Source organism: Bombyx mori, chromosome 20 (assembly GCF_030269925.1).
Source record: "Bombyx mori chromosome 20, ASM3026992v2".
Taxonomy (NCBI): domain Eukaryota; kingdom Metazoa; phylum Arthropoda; class Insecta; order Lepidoptera; family Bombycidae; genus Bombyx; species Bombyx mori.
The window spans coordinates 6,752,866-6,779,272 of record NC_085126.1 but is presented as its reverse complement, the minus strand read 5'-3'; the positions used below and the strand labels follow the sequence as shown (position 1 = coordinate 6,779,272).

General features: G+C 39.5%; 3 protein-coding genes and 1 long non-coding RNA gene across 9 annotated transcripts in view; 3 read left to right on the top strand and 1 right to left on the bottom strand.

Moving 5' to 3' along the window:
* Positions 1-26,407, bottom strand: part of LOC101739587 (calbindin-32) — a 198,297-nt gene that overhangs the window by 56,002 nt on the left and 115,888 nt on the right. The window lies entirely within an intron of this gene.
* Positions 9,070-26,287, top strand: LOC100301511 (uncharacterized). 3 transcript variants are annotated; one of them, NM_001160206.1, is made up of 3 exons: positions 9,070-9,116; positions 13,773-13,909; positions 15,020-15,503. In NM_001160206.1, the coding sequence occupies exons 2-3, from the start codon at positions 13,773-13,775 to the stop codon at positions 15,252-15,254; spliced, it is 372 nt and encodes a 123-aa protein (NP_001153678.1). In that variant the 5' UTR covers positions 9,070-9,116; the 3' UTR covers positions 15,255-15,503. The 3 variants fall into 3 exon arrangements, with proteins under 3 accessions (NP_001153678.1, XP_012545120.1, XP_062530133.1); XM_012689666.4 differs by lacking the exon at positions 9,070-9,116 and adding an exon at positions 11,374-13,123 and having other exon boundaries at positions 15,020-15,726; XM_062674149.1 differs by lacking the exons at positions 9,070-9,116; positions 13,773-13,909; positions 15,020-15,503 and adding exons at positions 13,023-13,123; positions 25,405-25,541; positions 25,928-26,287.
* On the top strand, positions 15,879-18,561 carry LOC134200775 (uncharacterized). The gene is made up of 2 exons (XR_009975827.1): positions 15,879-16,913; positions 18,224-18,561. It is a non-coding gene; the product is annotated as an uncharacterized LOC134200775 (long non-coding RNA).
* LOC100216500 (uncharacterized) lies at positions 25,209-26,287 on the top strand. Its single transcript, NM_001142753.1, has 3 exons — positions 25,209-25,245; positions 25,405-25,541; positions 25,928-26,287. Exons 2-3 carry the CDS (start codon positions 25,405-25,407, stop codon positions 26,154-26,156), a joined length of 366 nt encoding a protein of 121 aa, NP_001136225.1. The 5' UTR covers positions 25,209-25,245; the 3' UTR covers positions 26,157-26,287.

Below are 26,407 nucleotides of genomic sequence, written 5' to 3'. Positions count from 1 at the left end.
TGTGAGCCCCGGTTACGCTGGCATAGCCCGGTTACCGGCTTAGGCAGGAAAAAAAAACAAACCAAACACTTTTGCTGATACAATAGTATTTATATAATAATAATAATAAAATCATTTATTGCCTTTCACACAGATCCAGATTATTATATTTAGATAAATAAAAGCTTGGGGTGAGCTGCGCCGTCTGGTTGTAGTGTTGACCACGGTTAACCCCATTACCTCATTCGGGTTCTGACCTCGGAGGGGATCGGACGCTTGGGCGATGAGTCCAGGGGAGTCGTTTAGCGGGTAGGGCGCTGAAAACATCCTTGGACCCGCGGTCTCGTAGTCGCGGGCCCGCCCCACATTCCCCGCGCGCTCTTTAGGTGTGGGGACCTCGTAAGAGGATCGGCCTCGGCCCGAAAAAAAAAGAAGGTGCCTCAGCTAATGCTGTGCAAAGTAGATGAAACGAACAGGGCTGATTTTCAGTCACCCCCTTTCCCCTTTGCTTGTTTTCACTTACCATTTATAATATTACTAGCGGCCCGCTCCGGCTCCCCTTGGCTCTTTAACAAAAATTTAAACGATATTTGACGTTGTTTTATTTTTTTAAATAAAAGAACACTTATTGCGGCATAACTATAATAGTTAGACATACGCTGTCGCTACACTTTTTGTAAATGATAATGTGTTCTACAAAGTCGTAGTAGGTACAGTATTTTATTCTATCATCAATAGTTTTCGTAGGGCACGCGATGTAAAGAATATTTTAGGTAATTTTTTTACACCTTGGGTTACATTATTGAAGTTTTAGTAATGATCCCTAATTTTTTCTAAAAAAGATTATAGCCTATGTCGCTCCGGAATAGTGTAGCTTCCAACAGTGAAATAATTTTTCAAATCGGTTCAGTAGTTTCGGAGCTTATTCAATACAAACAAACAAACAAATCTTTCCTCTTTATAATATTAGTATTGATATGCAGTGTGCATTTATTATTTTTCAGTCGCTATGTCACCCGTACGTCGTCAAGTACGTCCTGGTCTTATTTCTTTTGGCACCAGGAGCCGTTTGGTACCCGGATAACCGCGATTCGAGCCAGAGAAAGCGGAATATCGCAGTCTCCAACCGTGAGGGTATTCAGCGGCGGTGTCGGATTCAACACCGTGAACATAGAATTCAGAAACGCACCGGGAAGAGGGTACCGTTATCAGTTGGAGATTTGGGGACGATGATTAAGTGGCAACCTTCGAACGTTGCTTTCATAAATAACCAGCAGTGTATATCAAAGTATAAAGGTTCGGAATTATTATTGTGGGGACACGATCTTTAATATTATTCTTTGTTTTTATTTAGTTTCATTCTGAATAAAGTATTTTTTTGTGTACTTGATTTTTTCTTCTTTCTTCTCCTTTAATAGTGGAAGTCTTGGATGGGCGGACGGGCTTACGGCCCACCCAGTGCTAAGTGGTGACCGGAGCCCATAGACATCTAAAACGTAAATGCCGCCACCCACCTCGAGACATAAGTTTATAAGGCCTCCGTTTTAATAGTACAAAAACTACCCCGCCATTCAGACCGAAACGCATTACTGGTTCACGGCAGAATTAGGCGGAGTGGTGGTATCTACCCGAGCAGACTCTCAAGATGTTCTTCCTACCACCAGTTTTAATTATAATTCAATGATTTTTAAACCTATTTAAAGCTTGCCTCGTAATTTTTCTGTAACGAGAGAAACCCAAGATGCAGAAATAGTTTGCAGAACGCATCGCGCTCATCCGTTTTGTGTCCCACACACGTCATTAAGATTTCTTTTTTTTTTTATTATGATTGAAGGATTACTGGGTCCCGGAGGCCTTTTCAGTTTCACCAGGACAAGTGGGCGAGCAAAGGCTCAGCCAGGAGGGGTGGGATTTGCTAACAGATACCCGAGCGCCTCCGAAGGAGACCTTACAGCTCAAGAGTAGCTGCTTCGCGAATGAATCTACTACCGGATCGGAATCGCGACCCGCTGAGAAGATCCATGGGCTGATTCATGGGTTAGGTTGCACGGCGAACTCTTTGTCGAGTTCGACGAGTACGGTTACCGAGGTCCCTAAGCCTGCTCCTTGTGTTAGAGCTGAAGGCGTACTGAATATTTAAAGAGAGCCAGCGGTCAGATCTGAATTCTGATGACGTGGAATGTATTTAGCTATCTCGCAATTTTCTGTTGAACGCTCTGTTTATTATATGTACTATATTTTAAAAGCTAAACATCTATAGCCGCAGGTAAAGCCGATTGCTGGCGTTTATACATATACTATCTTTTTTTTTTGCTTTGATGGGTGGACGAGCTCACAGCCCACCATCAGGTGGTTACTGGGGCCCATAGACATCTAAAACGTAAACCACCTTGAAATATAAGTTCTAAGGTCTCGGTATAGTTATATATATACTACTACTACTACTATAGTCTATATGTACTAGTGTGTACAGTGTGGCAAGCGACTGTTTCTTAATATTAATATTTTATTTTTGACTAGCTGACCCGGCAGACTTCGTAATGCCTCAATCGATAAATAAAAGACCTAAACTTTTGTCTAGAATAAACTTAAAATAAACAGAAGGAATCCGTCCGACGGGGGACACATCAAAGGGAAAACCAAAAGTGATATTTTTATTGAATTCCGAGCATTTTCATAATTATCTACCTTTTAAACCTTCTCTGGACTTCCACAAATAATTCAAGACAAAAATTAGCCAAATCGGTCCAGCCGTTCTCGAGTTTTAGCGAGACTAACGAACAGCAATTCATTTTTATATACATATAAGTATGTAGATTGTGCAACATAAATTTCCTGTCGTAAACTATCCTTTACCTTAAGTACCAAATCAGAGATTGACAGTTTATCAGAAAAAATGTTTATTGTATGGCCATTAAAATTTATAACCATTTACCTGATATTTTAAAGGATAAAAAGAGTCGACAATTCAAAAAATTTAAGTGATATTACTCTTGCATTGATAGGGTGAACAGACTTTAATATATTTGGGCGGTTTTTTTTTTAATTATTTTTTTTCATAACCTTTGTAGGCAGACGAGCATACAGCCCAGCAGATGGAAAGTAGTCACCGTCGTTCATGGACGTCAGCAATGCCAGGGGCAGAGCCAAACCACTGCCTAACGACAAAGGCAAGATCGGTTTAACTGAGCGGTTGAAATTGCTCGGTAGACTGACGCTCTGAATGTTGTTGTTCGGAACTTATTTAGAAAATCCTCCTCCTTGCGTCGTATTCCTCATTGCTGAGGGTCGTGACCACCCTTTTGTATCACCTTCGCACGCACGATTTTTCTCCATCCATTCTTGTCTCTGGCGGTGTGGAGGGCGTTGTGAAATGTGGAATCCAGAGCGGTGCGGATCTGGTCGGACCAACGTATTGGGCTGCGCCCCCGATCTAGAAAATATCCTTGTCGAAATTCAGGCATCTGTTAAATATCTTTTTGTTTTAATATAGCTACGGTCACATGTATATCAAATAGTCTCAACAACAACGTCCCTTAACGAGCCAGTTGCTTCATCGGTCAATGTTGTCGACGTGGTTTTCAATCGGAAGGCTGAAACTGAACTGGAGAGCTCAGGAAAAGTAAAGTAGCCCGTATACTTAGAATAGCCATCGATATGTGTATACTTAAATTTATATGTTATAATTAAAGAACAGGCTTAAGATTTCCGTGACCAAATAAATAATAGTTTAAAAAAACAAAAAAACAAAAACGCTTTTATAGAAAATCCAACTAAAAAATTTAAAATAAATTTTAATAAATTTGAATTAAAAATAGTGTAAGAAAGAATGATTTTATTGTAAAAAAAGCGTCGTGTGCATGGTATAAGTAGTTATAAATATTTTATGAACAGATATGAGTAGAAGGGTTATTTTGATAATATCCTGAAAAGCACCCCACGCTTTTTTACAATAAAATCATTTTTTCTTCGTTAATAAGTATACCAAATTTTGAGTTAATCCGACGTTTTGAAGGGGGTCAAAATCATGTTCAAAGATTCCGTTAGAAACATACATACGTCTGAAGCTAATAAAAGCGTATTAAAAATGTAGTGCTACTTTAGTTTATGATTTCCATACAAACATAAGGTACCTTTTTTTTTTTTTTAGCGCTGGGGTATCCATTTACGGATACCCGGTCGAGAGGGGTAATAGACCGGGTTATGTCGGACTCCGGCGCCTCCAGAGAAGAAGAGGGGGAAGAGGAAGACCAAAGTCCTCCTCTTCTTCCAATTCCTACCGGGAGACTACGCCTTGAGAAAGGCGGGCGAGGCGCTGCGCGGCGTCTACCACGCAGGACCCGCCCCGCAAAACCGACTACCGACTAAACCCCATCGAGCTCCACCACTCCGACTCCACGAAACCTACGGTACCGCACAATGCGCGCCGCAGGCTCAAACATAAGGTACCTACTGTTACTTTATTTCGGTTCTAAATGTTCTGTCGTATTCAAAGATAAAATATTGCATTGATGACACAGTTTTATAAATAATCATTATCATAAATAATATAATTCGGATTTGAGTGCGTTGCCACTTAAATCTGCTATCGGTTGTGCCTTTTTTATCATAATTAAAACTACATTAGCGGGTTAATCTTTTGTTTTTTATTGTCTCTATATTATTTTAGACATTTCAAATATTTCACCAAGCTCACGGATGATTAATAGTGATCTACTAATAGTCGACAAATCTTAATATTTCAAGTATTTTGAGCAACTCGCCGAAACTGAAGAAAATACTGTTTTCAATCATTAGTATAATGCATATACAAAAAAAACTAAAAACTAAATAAAGATTCTACTACGAATCGAGAAGTAGTATTTGACTATATGCATTTAAGATCTTATGCTGTGGTCTGCTGCGTCATTATGCGTAGAATATTCGAGTTTACTCCTTAGCATTCTATTTCATTTCAAGACTCTAAAAAATTTACTGGTCACTAAAATCGAGGGCGAACACAGTTTTAACATGTCAGTATAATATTTAATTTTAACCATATTAATATTAATTGTAATTTGGCTAATTAAAGTAACTAGAGGTCCCGCAGTAGTCGAAATTCGACTATAATTAATTGGAATTATATAATAAGTTTGTACACTATTATAATTGTATTTTATACTTCTATAATAACAAATGTTGCCAAGGCTACACTATAAAAATAAATATTAATAAAGACAAACAATATTTAATGTATTCTCAATTTGACCACAGACGTCATGAACAAAAGTTTGACAATTAATAGTATGCATGCGTGTGTGCGTCAAATACATGGTATGTAGTGTGTGTAATGTTTTCTTTATTGATTAAATGTATCTTTTATGCATTGTTTAAAAAAAATATTAGCATTGTGCACTTCTTCTCTATATTCTCTATAAGTGTGGAAAATTTCATACTCCTCCGTCCGCGCAATTTTCGTAAAAAGGGATACAAAGTTTTTGCTTCACGTATTAATTACAGTAATTCTATTTTGTAACGGTATCTAAAAATATTAATTGAAAATCAAACAACTTTTCACGACATGTTAATTAACGTATATGATAATAGATGGCATCACGAGTATTATTTTCGTTCTTATCTTTTTATACATGTATAAAACGAATTTATATTCAAAAACATGAACTCATACATATATATACTGCGTAATCTACATGCTCTATATATGTATAAATTTAAATGTTTTTAGTAGTACAGAAGATGAATTAATTAATTTCCTTTGGCTATTCTGTATTAAACAAAAATCGCAATTACAGTTTTTTTTTTTTTTGTTTTTTTTTTTTTTGTTTTTTTTTTTTTAAAAGCGCGCGTCAGAGCGCTACGCTATGAAGCCAAGATGTGATGTACTACTGTGGTAACATACCGTCACTGCTATAGCGCTATAGCGCTCTTAGCGCTGACGCTCTGTGTGACGGTATGTTACATTTTATTTTTATTTTTTATTGCTTAGGTGAGTGGACGAGCTCAAAGCCCACCTGGTGTTGAGTGCTTACTTGATCCCATAGAGATCTACAACGTCAATGCGCCACCCACCTTGCGATGTAAGTTCTAAAGTCTCAGAATAGTTACAGTAACGGCCGTCTAGCGTAGTGGTAAGTGACATGGTCACTACTCAAGGGGGTCGCGGGTTCGAATCCCGCCAAGGGAAGATATTTGTATGATAAATGTAAATGTCTTATCCAGGGTTATGGATGTATATTAAATATGTGTATGTGTATAATAAAAATCTTACATTTATTTCCGTTATCTGGTACCTGTAACACAAGTTCTTTACGAACTTAGCACGGGAGCAGTTAACGTGGAGTGATTGTTTTAAAAAAAAAAAGTATATTTGTCATGATCAGAAAATAACTTTATTCTAGCAAACGAATCACAAATAAGTGTAGCTTCGGTATGTTTGCTTAGCTATGGCTATTTATGGAGACGCTATCTTAGTACGTATGGATTCCATTACATTTGTCTGAAAATAGAAAACCCTGAGAGTTGTATGTAGGAGGTCAGTTTTTTTATTTATTTTACAGATATGTAAACTTTGACTTGCGCTGTGTCGTTAATGTAGTCAAGAAATGCATCTGAATATTTATTAATACAGTCCTTCAACCCGAAAATGAAACGAAAATGATGAAACGTTTTCTAGAAAGTACTTCTAAATAGCTTGACATAGTGTACGCTAAAAATACTGTATAGATAAAAAAAAATTTTTTAAGGAAATCATATCGAAATATTAGTGATAAAAGCAAACGTTATTTTGTTGACTGGGTCTAGGGAAATTCCTTACAGGGCTATAGGACAAGCTGAGGGGGCGAGGTCACGGGGAGCGCTACCAGCAGTCTAGCGCGCTGCATGACAGCAGATCTACGGAACGATCATCGTTCTCGTGGATGAAGGGTTCGACGAGTAAATTAACCCACAGACACAGCCCACTGAGTTTCTCGCCGGATCTTCTCAGCGGGCCGCGTATCCGATCTGGTAGTAGAGTCTGCGAAGAACGGCTTTTGCTAGGGATCGTGTTAGCAACAACGTCAGGCTGGAGCCCCGTGAGCTCACGTACTCGCCCGGTTACGCTGATATGATCTCTCAAGACCATCAGAAAAAATACGGAACTGCTGTAGAAGAGTATCAGGTTAGCAGTGTATCACGGGATCGTGACAGGCTTTTTTTGGGTCCTCAGCCGCACCCAACATTTACAGACCGCCAAGACCTGTTCACTGGTGGTAGGTCACATCTTGTGAGTCCGCACGGGTAGGTACCACCACCCCGCCTATTTCTGCCGTGAATCAGTAATGCGTTTCGGCTTGAAGGGTGGGGCAACTGCTGTAACTATACTGAGACTTTAGAACTTATATCTCAAGGTGGGTGGCGCCTTTACGTTGTAAATGTCTATGGGCTCCAGTAACCACTTAACACCAGATGGGCTGTGAGCTCGTTCACCCATCTAAGCAATAAAAAAGACCCATATACCCGGCGTGCCCCCAAGGCGCGAAAACCTCACCTAAGGTACGGTCCCTTGCCGAAAAAAAAAGCTAGAGCTTGGTCTGGTCTGGGTATTCCGGAATACCAGCGGCACTGGCAGGAGCGGCCTGGCGAGCTTTCGTACCGTGACGAGCGACACAGGGTTGTCGAATATCGCCTTGACGGCTCCGCTCGCCAGGCGTCCTTGAGGTGGGCAGCGCGTCCGGTTGTAAGCCTTCCCCGTATTCTATATTACATTGCTCGATATAATCTCTTAAGACTACGAAGACCAGTAACGATCTCTCTTTTTAAGATGATTTTATTAGCTTCAGACGTATGTATGTTAGTATGTAACGGAATCTTTGAACATGATTTTGACCCCCTTCAAAACGTTGGATTAACTCGAAATGTGGCATACTTATTAAAGACCGATGACAATTCAAAAAAAATTGGAAAAAGAAATGTTGGAATTCAACTAAAAAATTAAAAATAAATAATAGTTTAAAAAAACTAACAAAATAAGCGTGGGATGCTTTTCAGGTTTTTTTTTTTTTATTGCCTTTGTAGGCAGACGAGCATACGGCCCACCTGATGGTGAGTGGTTACCGTCGCCCATGGACTTCAGCAATGCCAAGGGCAGAGCCAAGCCGCTGCCTACCGCTATTATCAAAATAACCCTTCTACTCATATCTGTTCATAAAATATTTATAGCTACTGATACCATGCACCCCACGCTATTTTTACAATAAAATCATTTTTTCAAATTTATTCAAATTTATTTTCTATTTTTTAGTTGGATTTTCTATAAAAACGTATTTTTTTTGTTTTTTTAAATTATTATTTATATGTTTTAACTAAATATTTTGTTGAATTGATCATTAACTTGATCGGTGCCAACTGATAAGAGTCCAGTAGCAGGTAGTTTATCAAAAGGATTACCCCATTTCAACCGACACTGTCTATTACTACCGCTTTTATTCAGTAGTCTCCTATACCTATACCTATACCTATATCCCTGAATACCAACCCTACAGTTTTAAGCCTTCGTCAAACAGAACGCGTACTTAGCGCGCGTCAGAGCGCTAAACTAACGCCGCGCTATGACGCCGAGGTGTATTGTACTACTACGGTAATATACCGTCAAACAGAGCGCCAGCGCTATGAGCGCTATAGCGCTGGCGCTCTGTTTGACGGTATGTTACCATAGTAGTACAACACATCTCGGCGTCATAGCGTAGCGCTCTGACGCGCGCTAACGTTTGACGAAGCCTTTAATGATACGAACGTTCTGAAACCGGAAATAATCCATGGCTTAGCATCAAGCGCGACTAGCTCGTCTAACCATCTGATATAATAATAATAATTTCAAAACGAACTCCGTGTTAAATTATTCAAAAAAAAAAAAAAAATATGCGACCTTATTTTAATGCATGCATTCATAGAAATCAGTGTTCGTTATCTTGAAGATAATTTTTATTAAAGAATTATCTTTGGAATGTATTTTTTTTTCGGATTTATTGAGGGAACTCCCCGACATTGACGTGAAGTAAGGAATGTGGCAAAAAATTTAGTTGTTACGTGTTCAGTGCACCTCACGGAGTTCGCGGCGGTGGTGACAAGGGATCCATACAAAACGACATCAGCTGGTGGTAATAGAAATCACATTTAATTATTATTATGGGTTATGGATATATATATTTTTTTGTCAGCTAATGCTGGTAAATGTCTGGTTTGTTATCTATTGTTCGTATTCGCGGGATATTTTACTCCGGACATAAATATAAAAGTCAAACACACCATTTCCACAATATCTTTAATGTGTACAATGTTATAATATAAACTAAAAAGAGTAAACAACGCTAGGCACTACAAAATACAAATCGACGCTTGAAAGGCAAACGTGACTAAGCGACAATAACTGCTTTGTACATAAATGGTAGGCAATAACCGTACTTGATGCGCAAACCCGGTGGTAGATTCTGCGAAGCACGGCTCTTGCTAGGGTTCGTGTTAGCAACATCGTCAGGTTTGAGCCCCGTGAGCTCACCTACTAAAGTTAGGGTTACGCTGATATAGCCGCTAGGGCTATCAGCTTAGGTAGGAAAAAAAAAAAAAAAAAAAAAGATGCGCAAAAAAAAAATATTTCTAGGTCTATTAAAATAATTTCAATTCTACAGCTAGATTCGTTAAAATAGAATCTGTTTTCAGGTATTTCAACTTTAAATTAGTCTACTGTAAAGTTCAGGCATTGTCGCTTAGTCATGTTTGCCTTTCAAGCGTCGAAATTAAAACTAAAATTACGTTTTACATTCAACTTAAATCGACGCGCGCGCGAATCTCGTAGCATGACGTCACGGGACACCTGCGCGTTCGGGAACTCCGATCGCATCCGATGACGTCCGAGTGTGACCGAGTGTTGCACGCTACAAATGCGATCCTAACCCTCAGACACAGCCCACTGAGTTTCTCGCCGGATCTTCTCAGTGGGTCGCGTTTCCGATCCGGTGGTAGATTCTGCGAAGCACGGCTCTTGCTAGGGTTCGTGTTAGCAACGTCATTACTAGTTAAGGCGTCGCTGATATAGCCTCTCAAGGCTATCAGATTAGGTAGGAATTAAAAAAAAAAACATAAATCGGTGTTTAGACTTCTTACTTTTAAACACTACACAAGCGCAACGTGTGAATATGTTGAACGCGAGCTACATAGTAGGCGTAGTGAGGGGTGGAAGGTTTTTTTCGTTACGGAATTTCATGATTCCGTTCTCAAGCCGCGTTCAAGGCCCGCGATAAAATCTATGCAATAGCTTAAAAAAAAGCGATCCTAGCACGGGCTTACGCCAAGTGAGTTGGTTCATTGTTTAGTGTTGTAGGGGTTTGAGTAGTGGGTGTAAGGATTCGTCGCACTATGGAACAGGTGTCGATTATTACAGATTTTTTTAAAGCGATGTATGAATATTTATTAAGATCAAGTTCTAAGAGCGATGTGTGTAATGATTTTGGAATGAGTCCGGTTGATGATATTATTATGGATATAATTTTAACGGTGTGTTAAAAAGTGTTCAAAAACTTCTATGTCTCTACTGTTTATTATGAACAGCAAATTTATTTTCCGGCCGGTCCTTTGAAAATCGTTGCTGCCGTAATTAGAATGTCGCGGACCAACCCAAGCATCGTTCTGAATACCTTCAAATATCACCTTCGCACAAGACAATCTTTAGACAAACAGTGTTCAGCTTGATCAAGAGCTAGAGAGCTAATTGGGAAAAGGCAAAGGAACTGATGGTACGCGAGAGCTCATTAGCAAAATAAAGTTATTGCCGTGAATCATTTTGAGGCATGAGAATAAGTCTCAATTGTATTGTACGGCTTTGGAGCCGTTCAGAAAACGTGGCGTATGACGGTACTATGCGGTAGAAATAGGCAGAATGGTAGTACCTGTACCCTATTACGTTACTCTAAGTCGAATATGTATCGGTTTACTTTTAAAGTCAGAGCGCTAAACTAACGCCGCGCTATGACGCCGTGATGTGTTGTAATACTGTGGTAACATACCGTCACTGCTATAGCGCTATAGCGCTCTTAGCGCTGACGCTCTGTGTGACGGTATGTTACAAACGTTTTCTGAACGGCTCCAAAGCCGTACAATACAATCGAACCGCCTGGACGGTGAATGAATGATCAAAGAATGATGATGAATGCGCCGGCATTTTCAGTCTCAGGCTATCTGATGATCTCAGGGAAAAATTATGCGTATCACGTAGGAACTCGAAACGTTCTTTGAGATATATGGGGGCATTAAAATTTTCTTTTGAAAAATTAAACCATTCCATCAGTATTTTCTTATGACGTTGTCACGTTCAACTATCGTCAGTAAGCCGACTTTACAGACAACCGATTTTCTTGGTATAAACTTGGTGTCTTGATGGATCTGTTTGTTCCCCTCTCGAATTACCGACATCAGTAGGATGCTATTACGTTCTAAAGCTAGCACAAAACACAAGTCAATGTGCACATCGGATTCGCCGAATTTAACACGACATCTGAGTTCATTTAACAAGTTGGTATCCTCAATTGCCTTATTTATTATTTTCTATTGTAACAATATGGTACCTGAACCCGAAACCTCATGCATTTGGATACCGAAAGTGAATAATCCTCGAGGTTCTATGAAAACTCTATCTATCTTTTAGCCACAGACGTCCACTGGTGAACATAGACCTCCACCAAGCTTCGCCACAAAGACCGGTCTTACGTTGTCTGCCTCCAGCGGATTCCCGCAAACCTCAATAGGTCGTCGGTCCGTTTTGTGAGAGGCCTACTAGCGCTGTCTTCCGGTATGCGGTCGACACTAGAGAACTCGGCCACAGCGGATCTCTCTTCTATGAGCAATGTGCCCTACCCACTGTCACTTTAACATATGAACACCCAGCATACGAAATTGTATTCCAAGAATTCCCTTCACCAAAGGAAAGCTTCTACTCGTCGTGGCCTAAAGGATAAGACGTCCGGTGCGTTCGTATGTAGCGATGCACCGGTGTTCGAATCCCAGGTGGGTACCAATTTTTGTAATGAAATACGTACTTAACAAATGTTCACGATTGACTTCCACGGTAAAGGAATAACATTGTGTAATAAAAATCAAACCTCCAAAATTATAATTTGCGTAATTACTGGTGGTAGAACCTTTGTTGAATCCGCACGTGTAGGTACCACCGCCCTGCCTGTTTCTGCCGTGAAGCAGTAATGCGTTTCGGTTTGAAGGATGGGGCAGCCGTTGTAATTATACTGAGACCTTAGAACTCATGTTTTAAGGTGGGTGGCTGCATTTACGTTGTAGATGTCTATGGGCTCCGGTAACCACATAACACCAGGTGAGCTGTGAGCTTGTCCTCCCACCTATGCAAAAATAAATAAATAAAAAAGCTTCGGCGAAGCACTTAAAGAAATGCCACATAATTGTTATGGGAAGACCTTTACACCAAAGAAGCGAGGAGGGGATTTTTTTTCAAGGGATTTCCCGCATGTCCACGTAAAAAAAAATACACCAAAATATTATCAATGCAAGATTTTTAAGTAGATATCCTTATGAATATTTTTTTATGTTGAAAGCATATTTAACGTACACAATGTCAGGTTCCTGTCTTCTGTTTATGTTCAAGTTAGCTTTGTAGAGTGAGATGTGTTTGTGGACACAGTTGGACATAATGATTGAAAATACCTATAGTTTGTGAAATCGAGATAACGACGTTATAATTTTAAAGCAAAAACTCCTATTTATATTTTAGAAAAGTAACAAGTTGAATTGAGTTTGTTTTTTTTCTTGTGCCGGGTCGCAAGGGTTATGTGGGACTTGATGATCTGTAGATGGAGCAGACCGTGGGCCCAAGGATATTTTTAAGGCCCTACTGCACTAAGCGACTCCCATGTACTTTTAAACACAACTAATTTGCATAACTATTTTACTTGATTAATATTGCTTGTCACAATGTAATTACAGTAGTCCAGTAATCCATTTTTATTTTACTACTTTTGATTCGATTATCCACGACATAATATATCTTATCTATGTTGTTGAGTATAAATAAAGGTACCGAAAGTCGAATAGGTATCACAACTGACTTTTCAATCTGAATTTCAATTCACTTCTATTCTGCAAGGTGAGAATTATTATATTATTATTTTTAATACGGTTTTATTAGCTTCAGACGTATGTGTATGTTTGTAAAGGAATCTTTGAACATGATATTGTCTCCCTTCAAAACGTCGGATTAACTCGAAATTTGGTATACTTAATAAGGACCGATGACAAGTTAATATTAAAAAAAAGATTGAAAAAATTGAAATTCAACTAAAAAATAAAAAATAAATAATTGTTAAAAAAAACAAACAAAATACGCTTTTATAGAAAATCCAACTAAGAAATAGAAAATAGATTTTAATAAATTTGAATTAAAAATAGTGTAAGAAAAAATGATTTTATTGTATAAAAAGCGTGGGGTGCTTTTCAGGATATTATCAAAATAACCCCTCTACTCATATCTGTTCATAAAATATTTATAACTACTGATACCATGCACTTCACGCTTTGTTTACAATAAAATCATTTTTTCTTACACTATTTTTAATTCAAATTTATTAAAACTTATTTTTGTATTTTTTAGTTGGATTTTCTATAAAAGCGTACCTATTTTGTTAGTTTTTAAAACTATTTTTTTTTAAGCACCTACCTATATTTAAAATAGAGCGCACCTCCACATCCTCCAATCGTATGTATCTATTTTTGGATTTTCCTTTGTTCATTCACAGATGAAGTTCGCTCTTTTGTTCGTATTGACCGCGGTCGTCGCGGTGTCAACTAATGAAGTGGCTGACCCCAGTTCCACTAACAGAGCTCTCGTCTTGAGCATTGGAACTATTGCTTCAAATGATAGACTGTTACGTAGGTGAGTTCTTTGGAATAATTTACAAATTACCGGAGTAGGGACGTGATTGTGACCATCATTACTTGATATCGTAAAATAACTGCTTTTTTTTATTGCTTTGATGGGTAGACGAGCTTACAGCACACCTGGTGTTAAGTGGTTACTGGAGCCCATAGACATCTACGACGTAAATACGCCACACACCTTGAGATATCAGTTCTAAGATCTCAGTATAGTTACAACGGCTGCCCCGCCCTACAAACCGAAACGCATTACTGCTTCACGGCTGAAATAGGCAGGGCGGTGGTACCTACCCGCACGGACTCACAAGAGGTCCTATCACCAGTAAGACCTACTACCATTACATATATTTAATACTAGCGGCCCGCTCCGGCTCCGCTCGGGTCCTTAATAAAAAATTCAACGATATTTGACGTTGTTTTATTTTTTAAATAAAAGAACACTTATTGCGCCACAACTATAATAGTTATGCTGTCGCGACATTTTTTGTAAATAATAATGTGTTCTACAAAGTCGTAATACATTATTTTATTTTAACATCAACAGTTTTCGCAGGGCATGCGATATAAAGGATATTTTAAGTAATTTTTTTACACCTAGGGTTACATTATTGGAGTTTTAGTAAGGAACCCTAATTTTTTTTCAAAAAATATTATTGACGATGTCACTCGGGAATAGTGTAGCTTCCAAACAGTTAAATAATTTTTCAAATCGGTTCAGTAGTTTCGGAGCCTATTCAATACAAATAAACAAACAAATCTTTCCTCTTTATAATATTACTAGTTGACCCGGCAGACTTCGTAGTACCTCAATCGATAAATAAAAGACCTAAGCTTTTGTATAAAATAAAATTAAAACAAACAAAAGGAATTCGTCCGACGGGGGACACATCGAAGGAAAAACAAAATTGTTAATTTTATTATATTTAATTCCGAGAATTTTCATATTTATCTACCTTTTAAACCTTCTCTGGACTTCCACAAATAATTCAAGACCAAAATTAGCCAAATCGGTCCAGCCGTTCTCGAGTTTTAGCGAGACTAACGAACAGCAATTCATTTTTATATATTTAAGTATAGAAGATAGTATAGATGTAATCATATATTTCAGCTTCTCCGTCACCCGTGGTGTGACAGCTACCTCGCAGATTGTCGACTTGAGGTATACAGCACCCAACAGTATGCGCATCAGGGCCATCCGAGTCCGGCAAGTGGGAGCGTCACAGTTCGCGACTGTCCGCGTTGTGGGGGGCGGTGTCGGCTGGAACACCGTCACTCTTCGGTTCATAAACTCACCGCGCAGAGGATTTAACTTTAATGTACAGATTTGGGGATGCTTCGGCTGATCTGTCCACCCATCCAAAAGAAAGCATATCGTCTTTTCGCATTGTGCAAGTGTACAATTTCCAAAAATATTCGAAATTGATTTAATATGCGGAATCATTTAGTATCAATCACCAGTATTTTTCTCATAAGTACTGTCAAAAGAGCGTAGTTTAGTTTTAATTATTTTTTTAGTTTACCTATATTTGACTACTATTAACAAAATTAATACATAATTTTATCTTACTATAAAAGAGAGATAATGTAACTGGTAAAAAAAAAAAAAAAAAATGTTGCAAAGATGATTAATATTAAAAATATCAAATTTTAAACCTTTAAAACGCTTTCCTGCAAAATTAGTAAGTTTTGATATTATACAGTTTTAATGCGAGAAGACGATATGTTTATAAGTTTCTGAGTGGGTTTCAATTTAAAGAAACAATATTTTAGTTTGTAAATGTATTTGTATTATTAATTAAAATTTATTTAAGTGGATTCGTTTGTTTTACTTTTAAGCGGTCTAGTCTCGCTCTAGTCTAGTTGCACAATCTCGAATTGAGACACTTGAGACTTACTCAAGGTGGTGGTAGAGCATGTCTTCCTATACACTCTAGGAAGAGCGTGAACTCCGTGCAGTCATACGTGGCATCCCCAAGGAGTTAGATGCTGAGCTTATTAAGGCCAACATTCCTGAACAAGGGTTACTCGAAGCTACGTGTACCGCATGCACACAAGACGCGGGAGCCATAGAATATCAGGTAAGCAAATTCGAACAGTCTGCACTGGTGGTAGGACCTCTTATCCGCGCGGGTAGGTACCACCACCCTGCCTATTTCTGCCGTGAAGCAGTAATGCATTTCGGTTGTAACTATATTTGAGACCTTAGAACTTATATCTCAAGGTGGGTGGCGCATTTACGTCGTCGATGTCTATGGGCTCCAGTAATCACTTAACACTAGGTGGACTGTGAGCTCGCCCCCCATGTAAGCAATAAAAAAAAACCTCTTGGCTTTCCGGAATAGCCGTAGAAACCCCCAAAAAAAAGGCACTCCGAGCCATTGCCACAATTGTCAGCTGCAGGGCACTCTTACCGTAATTGTCACGCGCGCCCTCGATACGTCAAGCGCTTGGGCGTTCACATCACGGCCCTTTGCACTCGCAATCAAAAACCCTAATGCGTAGACTCGTCCATACAAACAAAAAATAATCAAAATATAAGCCTTATTTTGAGCGTGACAAGTTGAACCCGGAAATTGGGCAAAGCATCAGCCCTGCTTAAGACCGGCAAGGTTAGGCGTGCCCACTGAGTTTCGATCCGGTGGTAGATTCTGCGAAGCACTACTCTTGCTAGGGTCAGTGTTAGTTACATGTTATGGCGAAGCTGAAATAGCCACTCAAGGCTATCAACATAGGTAGGAAAAAAAGAGGTTCGACGGTAGCCGGCAGTTATCGTCCGATGACCCTGCTATCGTACGTGGGCTAGTTTTTCGAATGGCCGCTGCTTGCTGAGAAGGATGTCGCCGTATATCGTTCTCAGATTTAGATGAAGAAAAAAAGATGTGTAGTGTCGTGGGACACCGGATAGGAACGAAGTTCCTTATCAAAAAAAATTTAATTTTAGGTTCTATTCGAGGTATAAAGAAAATGAAACTGGAGGTTTCGCAACAACCCACGGTCATTCGGTAACGTGCGAATTTATTGTGATACATTTCATTCGCGGTTGTTTGCATAAGAGTATTGCGCAAAAGAACGCTCTCAGATTGTGGTCAATGAATGATAAAAAAATATGTTATTTTTTGTACGTTATTGCAAAGTTAAGTCGTACACTGTGTGCATTACTAATTTGTACGTTAGTATAAAGTTAGGTCGTATACTGTGTGCATTACTGATAAAAATCTTACGTTACCCCTCCGCATCATGCCATAAGGAACTTCGTTCCAAAAATATTCATTAATAATATACATGTCGGGCTACAAGGGGTGCAAGGGGATTAGACAGAGACCGAATAAACGGAGGTGCATTGTGATAAAACTTTTCAAACTATAACAGCTTATAAAATGAAATTTAATTTGTAATTCATACATGTATCCCTGATTTTGTGAGAGTTAATGCCTCTTCCAGATTGTCTCATAAGTCCGTATACATACATATATCCTTGACTCCCGAGAACGATTCTTTTCCCGCGGTTACATTTAACATAGGACCCGTTGGACTGCATTATAATGTTGTTTACTTTCGTTTTATTTCCTACTATGGCGTGAATTTTTTTTTAACCTTAATAAATATGAATTTTTAGCCTCAAAATACTGAAAACGGGAATAATGAGGTATTTTCGCTACGGTTAAGGAAAGTCCCGAAGCCATAGCGCACTTTTCTCTCGTCTGTCTACAGGAGTGAGGCGGTCTGACTCGATTAGCTTCCGTGTGGAGCTACTTCTTGACCACCTTAAGACAAGCGGTAACAGTAGCAATGCACTGCGAACCGAACCTCCTACGAGTTTCCCGGGCCTAGGGGGCGTAGGTTTTTATTTTATTTTATTGTCTAGATGAGTGGACGAGCTCACAGCCCACCTGGTGTTAAGTGGTTACCGGAGCCCATAGACAACTACAACGTAAATGCGCCACTCTCCTTGAGATATAAGTTCTAAGGTCTCAAGTATAGTTACAACGGCTGCTCTGCCCTCCAAACCCAAACGCATTACTGCTTTACGGCAGAAGTAGCAAGGGTGGTGGGCACCTACCCGTGCGGTCTCACAAGCAGTCTTACCCATCAGTAATTATGCAATTTATAATTTTGCGGGTTTGATTTTTATTACACGATGTTATTCCTTCACCGTGGAAGTCAATTGTGAACATTTGTTAAGTACGTATTTCATTAGAAAAATTGGTACCCGCCTGCGGAATTCGAACACCGGTGCATCGCTACACACGAATGCACCGCACGTCTTATCCTTTAGGCCACGACGACTTTAATACGAAATGATATGTTTCAGCTTCTATGTGACCCGTGGTGTGAGGCCTACCGCGGATCCTGTCGACGTGACGTACACCGCGCCCGGCCATATGCGCATCGCGGCAGTCCGAGCCCAGGAGGAGGTGATGACATTGTTCGCGACGGTCCGCGTTGTCGGAGGCGGGGTCGGTTGGAACTTCGTCACTCTACGCTTCACAAACTCACCGCGCAGAGGATTTAACTTTCACGTGATCCGTCCATCCATCGAACACATATGTATCTCTGTTTGTCAGGTTCTGAGTGGGTTTTAAATTTAAAGAAACAATATTATAGTCTAAAAAGTTATTTGTATTATTAATTAAAATTTATTTAAGTGAATTCGTTTGTTTTATTTTAAGCGGTCTAGTCTCGCTCTAGTCTAGTTTGTAAAGTGTTGTCTTGAGACACTTGAAACTTATTTAAGGCGGTTGTAGAAGGTGACTTCGTCGGTCTGTTTTAGCAAAACAATAGATCTACTAAGAGAACTCGGCCGTAGTCTAGACAGTTCATAGACTTCGTGCAGCGATTGTTTTTCTCTTTTTATTTTTATTGCTTAGATGTGGACGAGCTCACAGCCCACCTGGTGTTAAGTGGTTACTGGATCCCATAGACATCTACGAAGTAAATGCGCCACCCACCTTGAGATATCAGGTCTAAGGTCTCAGTATAGTTACAACGGCTGCCCCGCCCTTCAAACCGAAACGTGATACTGCTTCACGGCAGAAATAGGCAGGGTGGTGGTACCTACCCGTGCGGACTCACCTAATCCTATCACCAATAGTGTTTCTAGTCTTCAAATCGGAATGCGGCCGTAATAGATAGTATAGTGGTACCCGTCTTTGCGTTAGCCATCACAGAACACAAGACTTTTGACACAGATAACTTTGATTATGTAGGATAGGTAAGAACGAAACGTATGAAAAGAGTACGTAAGGTAAGTGGTAAGAAAGGTAGTCAACAATAAAAATAAAAAGCAAGATGGCGAAAACGATCGAGTAAGCAAGATGTAAAAGATAATTCAGTATGTATGTTTTTATAATCCGAAATATTTGGGATGAGAACAATAACACCACAATAGTGAAAATCAGTTTTATTTTGGACTTACGACCCGTTCCCAATTCTATACTTATTTTCGTACGAGTACTAGTTGCGAACAACAAAATTCGGGCATCAATATCTGATGCTGGAGACGAGGCGACTTTAAAGTTGTAAGTGGATTTCGTCTTGATAAATTCTAGGCGGCGCAAGACTGGATCCAGAGCTAAGAGAAAGCACGCTTCGTAAATCTTATCTTAACATTAAACTTTCAGGTCCAATATAGTGGTATTACTTATTTAATAAGTAATATCTATGTATTATAAATTATTACGCGCTGGGGTTCGGGATAAATAAATGTTCCACCAAAGTACAACTTAAAACTGTATTTATCACTTAGAACACTCACAGAACACTTTAAAATTCTTAATTAACTTCTTCCGCTTCGCTTCAGGTGATTCGTTCGCTGTTTCGCTTCGAGTAGTTCCGATTACTAACTGCGTGCCATCTCTGCAACGCTTTTATAGTCGATACGACATCTGTAGAATCGTCGAGAGCATTTCTCACAAATCGAGTATTTTCGATGTGGGTTGTCTGACAATAGATGGCGTTGTACTTCCTGTTAGATCCTTCGAAATTCGTTCGGCTATTCGGCGATATATAGCGTTACTCTTACGGCTTAGCATTATGTATTATTACGGTATTACCTATGTAATAGGTAATATGTATAGAATATAATCGAGAAGGTAATATCGCTATCCGTTTCTGAAACACGATTGGAAGGTTTTTTTTCTCCTTCCTATGCTGATAGCCTTGAGAGGCTATTTCAGCATCGCCCTAACGTTTGTAGGTGAGCTCGCGGGGCTCAAACCGTAGAGTTGCTAACACTGACCCTAGCAAGAGCAGTGCTTCGCAGAATCTACCACCGGATCGGAAACGCGACCCACTGAGAAGATCCGGCGAGAAACTCAGTGGGCTAGGTTGCATAGAGTTTGTGCTAATGGCGTACACAGATCTCCTTCGCAATGGTTCAAGTACACCTACACTTGCACGCAGGTAAATCTAGTGACCGGCTTTATATCATATGAATTGTAGAATGCGATAAAATTGTGAGTTTAATTAATTTATTTAGAGAACTAAAAAAACATATAGGGATTGCTTACTGCAAGTTTATTCCTCAAAGCTTAATACGGCTGCTTTACTCTTCAAGACGGAACAGACGGGGCGCTTAACGGCAGAAGTTAAGAAGGTCTCTAAAAATCACTGTGTGGGTCTTAATGCCACCAGCATATTTAAGAGTAAAGATAATTGATGTTTAAGCTATAAACAATTTGGGCGCGTACTGATTAGCTTCGGTTTCGAACCTTTTTTTATTTTATTTTTTTATATCTTAGATAGTGTTAAGTGGTTACTGGAGCCCATAGATATCTTCTACAACGTAAATGCGCGACCCGCCTTTAGATGTAAGTTCACTCTTCAAACAGAAACGCATTACTGCTTCACGGCAGAAATAGGCAGGGAGGTGGTACCTACCCGTGCGCCCTCGAAGAAACGGCGTAGAGTGGCCAGTAGTGACCCACACCACCGTCCCAATAGTGGGAGACTATATTCTCAATGGACTTCCCGCGCGACAATCAAAACGACGATATACATAAAAATCTTGTAATGTCAATAATATCTATATCTGATTATTATGTAGATCATATTGAAAATTAATTTTACCTCGAAAGTATTTTTGACGTACATGATGTCAACCTGCTCTTGACGTAGTTTTTTTTAAATTGTTGTATAGGTGGGTGTACGAGCTCACGGCCCAACTGATATTAAGTGGTCATCGGAGCCCAAAGACATCTACAACGTAAATGTCGCCACCTACCTTGCTATAAGAGTTCTAAGGTCTCAGTATAGTACAACCGCTGCCCCACCCTTCAAACCGAAACGCATTACTGCTTCACGGCAGAAATAGCCAAAATGTGGTGGTGCAACTCACAAGACGTCCTACCACCACTAATTACGCAAATTATAATTTTGCGGGTTTCATTTTTATTACACGATGTTATTCCTTCACCGTGGAAATCAATCGTGAACATTTGTTAAGTACGTATTTTCTTAGAAAAATTGATACCCGTCTGCGGGATTCTAACACCGGTGCATCGCTAGGATACGATTGCAATGGACGTCTTATCTATAAGATACGACGACTTCAAAACCTGACGCTTAGACTCGTTCATACAAACAAAAAACAATCAAAATTTAAGCCCTATCTTGAGCATGACGTTGTAGCTGAAACTGGAAATCGGGCAAAGTGATAGCCCTGCCTAAGCCCGGCAGGAATAGATGGAGGGACCTTCAGTTATCGTCCGATGACCCTGCTGTCGCACGTGAGCATGTTGTTTGAATGGCTGCTGCTTGCTGAGAAGGATGTCGCCGTATATCGTTCTCAGACCCGAACAGTTGGGGTTTCGCAGTGTTTACCCTAATGGAGACGCCCGAAGGATTGTAAAAATGAATATTAAAAAAAAATGTGATATTAAAAAAAAAACTAATATTAAAAAAAAAAAGACATGCCCGCTGAGTTTCTTGCCAATTCTTCTCAGGACGGAGGCTGGTTCTTGTGAATTGGCGGTAGTTCTTTTGACGTTCAACAAGTATGTACTTTCATTTATGTTGAATAAAAAAAATTTGATTTGATTTGATTGATCCAAAGGCCAGCCCGTTTTTATTCCCTATCTTTTTTTGGACGAGCTCACAGCCCGCCTGGTGTTAAGTGGTTGGTTACTGGAGCCCATAGACATCCACAACGTAAATGCGCCACCCACCTTGAGATATAAGTTCTAAGGTGTCAGTATAGTTACAACGGCTGCCCCACCCTTCGAACCGAAACGTATTACTGCTTCACGGCGGAAATAGGCAGGGTGGACCCGGGTGGACACACAAGAGGCCCTACCACCACCAGTACCTATTCGCTGGTAGTCTAAGGGACAATTCCAGCTACTGACGGACAGGTAGCTCGTGCTATGTACAAGCAGGTTGATACCACAAGCTGCTCCACAACGTAGCTTCCTTGCACACTAGCCTATCTGATGGTGAAGTGTTGCCGATGGAGCTCCTGGACTAGCTATTGTGGGATAGTTCCACCGTACTGTGTCAGCACAGCATGCGTCTTTTTCCATTTAGGCCTGTCATACGTCATCTCTGCGCCCCCTCCCTTGCCTTGCATAGGTATCCTCTTTCACAGTCGATCTAAGTCTTTTTATTATGCTCTCTCCTGACATTACCGTTTAATTTCATACCCAGGGTCTTTTTGGATTATAAAAAATTATCTTTTTTTCAGCGTACAGATACCGGTACTCTATAATAATAAAATTAAAAAGACCACTGGGCATTACCTCCGTTTTGAAAGTCGGTTAATAAACAAAAACATATTTTTAATTTGAAATAAGCATCGGGTGTTAAAAGGTCAATTCACTAACTACATCAATCAACTACGAGTCTCTGAGTTTGTGAGAGTTATTGCCTCCTCCAGATTATCCCATAAGACTTTATAAAATACTTAGTCTGGCCATAAATACTGTTACAATTAAAAATAAACAAAATATTACATTTGAATTTGGAATCTGTCATTTTTATATGATTGCTCATTGGGTTTTCTTATTTTGGCGTCAATACATTGTACAATATTTTGCGATATTAAAATAGAGTGGGGTGATAAAGAGAACCGAATCGCTGTGATTGCATTACACAAAGTAGGTATGGAGCCAAATGCAATTTTTAAAACTCTCCATACGCTTGGTATTAGTAAAATGTTTGTGTACCGGGCTATTAATAGGTGCAATGAGACCTCCTCTGTTTGTGACAGAAAAAGATCTGGCCGTCCACGTAGTGTTCGTACGAAAAAGGTGGTCAAAGCAGTAAGGGAAAGAATTCGAAGAAATCCTATCCGAAAGCAAAAGATTTTATCTCGGGAGATGAAGATAGCACCTAGAACCATGTCGCGTATTTTAAAAGATGACTTAGGACTTGCAGCCTATAAAAGACGTACTGGTCATTTCTTAACTGATAATTTAAAAGAGAATAGGGTGGTAAAATCGAAACAACTACTGAAGCGGTACGCAAAGGGAGCTCATAGAAAAATTTTGTTTACGGATGAGAATTTTTTTACAATTGAGCAACATTTTAACAAACAAAATGACCGTATTGATGCTCAAAGCTCTAAGGAAGCTTCCCAATTAGTTCACAGAGTGCAACGTGGGCACTATCCGACTTCAGTGATGGTTTGGTGGGGTATTAGCTATGAAGGAGTGACTGAGCCACACTTTTGTGAAAAAGGTATCAAAACATCGGCACAATTGTATCAAGATACCATTCTTGAGAAGGTAGTGAAGCCCCTTAACAACACCATGTTCAATAATCAAGAACGGTCCTTCCAGCAAGACTCGGCGGCGGGTCATAAAGCTCGGTCTACGCAGTCTTGGTTGGAAACGAACGTTTCGGACTTCATCAGAGCTGAACACTGGCCGTCGTCTAGTCCCGATCTTAATCCGCTGGATTATGATTTATGGTCAGTTTTAGAGATTACGGCTTGCTCTAAACGCCATGATAATTTGGAGTCCCTAAAACAATCCGTACGATTGGCAGTGAAAAATTTTCCCATGGAAAGAGTGCGTGCTTCTATTGATAACTGGCCTCAACGTTTAAAGGACTGTATTGCAGCCAATGGAGAGACCACTTCGAATAAACTTTTTATACTTTAAATTGTTTTATATTTATGTATTAAACTAACACACTGTAAAAGTAATAAATATATTAATAATTTGCAATAGATTTTTTTTATTTTTATACAGTACAGTATTTAAGGCAAGACTAGGTATATAGTATTATATCTTTGACTTCCAGTGTCTATTCTATTCCCACGATTACATTTAATATAGGACCCATTGGACCAAATCATAATGTTGTTCACTTCTGTTTCTATTTAATGAATATTATTGTTTAACCTCAAAATACTGAAAACGGGAACAATGAGGTATCTTCGCTACCGTTCCGGAAATTCTCGCAGCGATAGCGCATTTTTCTCTTGTCTGTGGACAGGGGTGGGGCGCTCTGATTTCGATAGGCTCCCGTGTGGAGCTAAAGATAAGCGGTAGCATACTTTATCCCGGATACTCCTGGCATACAAGGCCACCTCAAAGAAACAGCGTAGAGCGGTCAGTAGTGACCCACACCACCGTCCCAATAGTGGGAGAATATATTCTCAAGGGACTTCCCGCGCGATAACCAAAACAACGACGATTTACATAAAAATCGCTTACTGTCACTAATATCTATATCTGATTATTATGTAGAACATATTGAAAATTAATTTTTACCTCGAATGTATTTTTGACGTACATTATGTCAAGCTACTCTTTACGTGTTTTTTTTTAAATTATTGTATATGTGGGTGTACGAGCTCACGGCCCAACTGATATCAAGTGGTCACCGGAACTCATAGACATCTACAACGTAAATGCCGCCACTTACCTTGAGATATGAGTTCTAAGGTCTCAGTATAGTACAACGGCTGCGTCACTCATCAAACCGAAATGCATTACTGCTTCACGGCAGAAATAGGTAGGGTGGTGGTACCTACCCACCACCACCACCTGATGGTAAGTGGTTTCCGTCGCTCATGGACGTCAGCAATGCCAGGGGCAGAGCCAAGCCGCTGCCTACCGTTTAATACTCTTCACAAGCCTTTCTTTATTACTTTTGATAATCACCATAAAAATATGGCTTAGTCCCAATTCTAGAACTTCCTTGATACTAAACGTATCGTTACATATTGTAAGTGCAGTAGTCCGGTAATCTTTATTTATAATACCGTTTTTGATTCACAAAATAATATATCTTATCTATGTTGTGGAGTATAAATAAACGCACTGAAAATCGAATAGGTATCATAACTGACTTTTCAATCTGAATTTCAGTTCACTTCTTTGCTACAAGGTGAGAATTTTTATTTTCATATTTTTACTACTACCACTTTTACCGTTTAGCACTTGCAATGTGCCCACAACAAATTTGAAGTATATATCAATCTAAACATACAATATCTAAAATATTGTTTATTACTATCTCAATTCCTTTTCGCTCGTTCATTCACAGATGAAGTTCGCTCTTCTGTTCGTGTTGACCGCAGTCGTCGCCGTGTCAACTGATGAAGTGGCTGACCCCAGCTCTACTAGCAGAGCAAACGGTTTGGCAATAGGCAGTATTGCTCCAAATGATAGACTGTTACGGAGGTGAGTTTTTTTGGAATAATTTGCAAATTCCCAGTGTCGAGACGAGTTTAGAGCCATAATATATACACATATTTAATACTAGGGGTCCGCTTCGGCTCCGCTCGGGTCTTTAAACAAAAATTTCAACGATATTTGACGTAAGAACACTTATTGCGGCATAACTATAATAGTTAGACATATGCTGTCGCGACACTTTTTGTAAATAATAATGTGTTCTACAAAGTCGTAGTACATTATTTTATTCTATCATTAATAGTTTTCGCGGAGCACGCGATGTAAAGAATATTTTAAGTAATTGTTTTTACACCTAGGGTTACATTATAATAATTTATTAAGGATTCCTAGATTCCAAAAACTAGTATATAATATGAAATGATATGTTTCAGCTTCGTTGTGACTCGTGCTGCGACAGCCAGCTCGCAGGCTGTCAACGTGAGGTACACGGCGCCCGCCGGTAGACGCGTCAGGGCCGTCCGAGCCCGGGAAGTAGGGGTGTCCCAGTTCGCGACTGTCCGCCTTGTCGGGGGCGGGGTCGGTTCAACTTTCGTCACTCTCCAGTTCAGAAACTCAGCACGAAGAGGATATCACTTCAATGTACAGATTTGGGGACGCTAAACCTCATCTGTCCACCCGTAAAACACATATGCATCTGTTTGTGACTCAGAGGTTTTAAATTTAAGAAACAATACTATAGTTTATTAATGGATTTGTATTCAAGATTGTTAATTAAAATATATTTAAGAGGATTCGTTTGTTTCACTTTGAACGGTGTAATCCCGCTCTAGTCTAGTTTGCGCAATGTCAACTTGAGACACTTGAGACTTACTTAAGGCAGTGGCAGAGAGTGACCTTGTTTGCCAGTTTTA

What these genes read in the sequence shown, in the direction of transcription:
- LOC100301511 (XM_012689666.4), top strand. Translation starts at nt 13,773, where the DNA reads ATGAAGTTCGCTCTTTTGTTCGTATTGACCGCGGTCGTCGCGGTGTCA. An exon ending in AATGATAGACTGTTACGTAG is followed by an intron (nt 13,910 to 15,019) that starts GTGAGTTCTTTG and finishes CATATATTTCAG; the next exon opens with CTTCTCCGTCACCCGTGGTG.
- LOC100216500 (NM_001142753.1), top strand. Translation starts at nt 25,405, where the DNA reads ATGAAGTTCGCTCTTCTGTTCGTGTTGACCGCAGTCGTCGCCGTGTCA. An exon ending in AATGATAGACTGTTACGGAG is followed by an intron (nt 25,542 to 25,927) that starts GTGAGTTTTTTT and finishes GATATGTTTCAG; the next exon opens with CTTCGTTGTGACTCGTGCTG.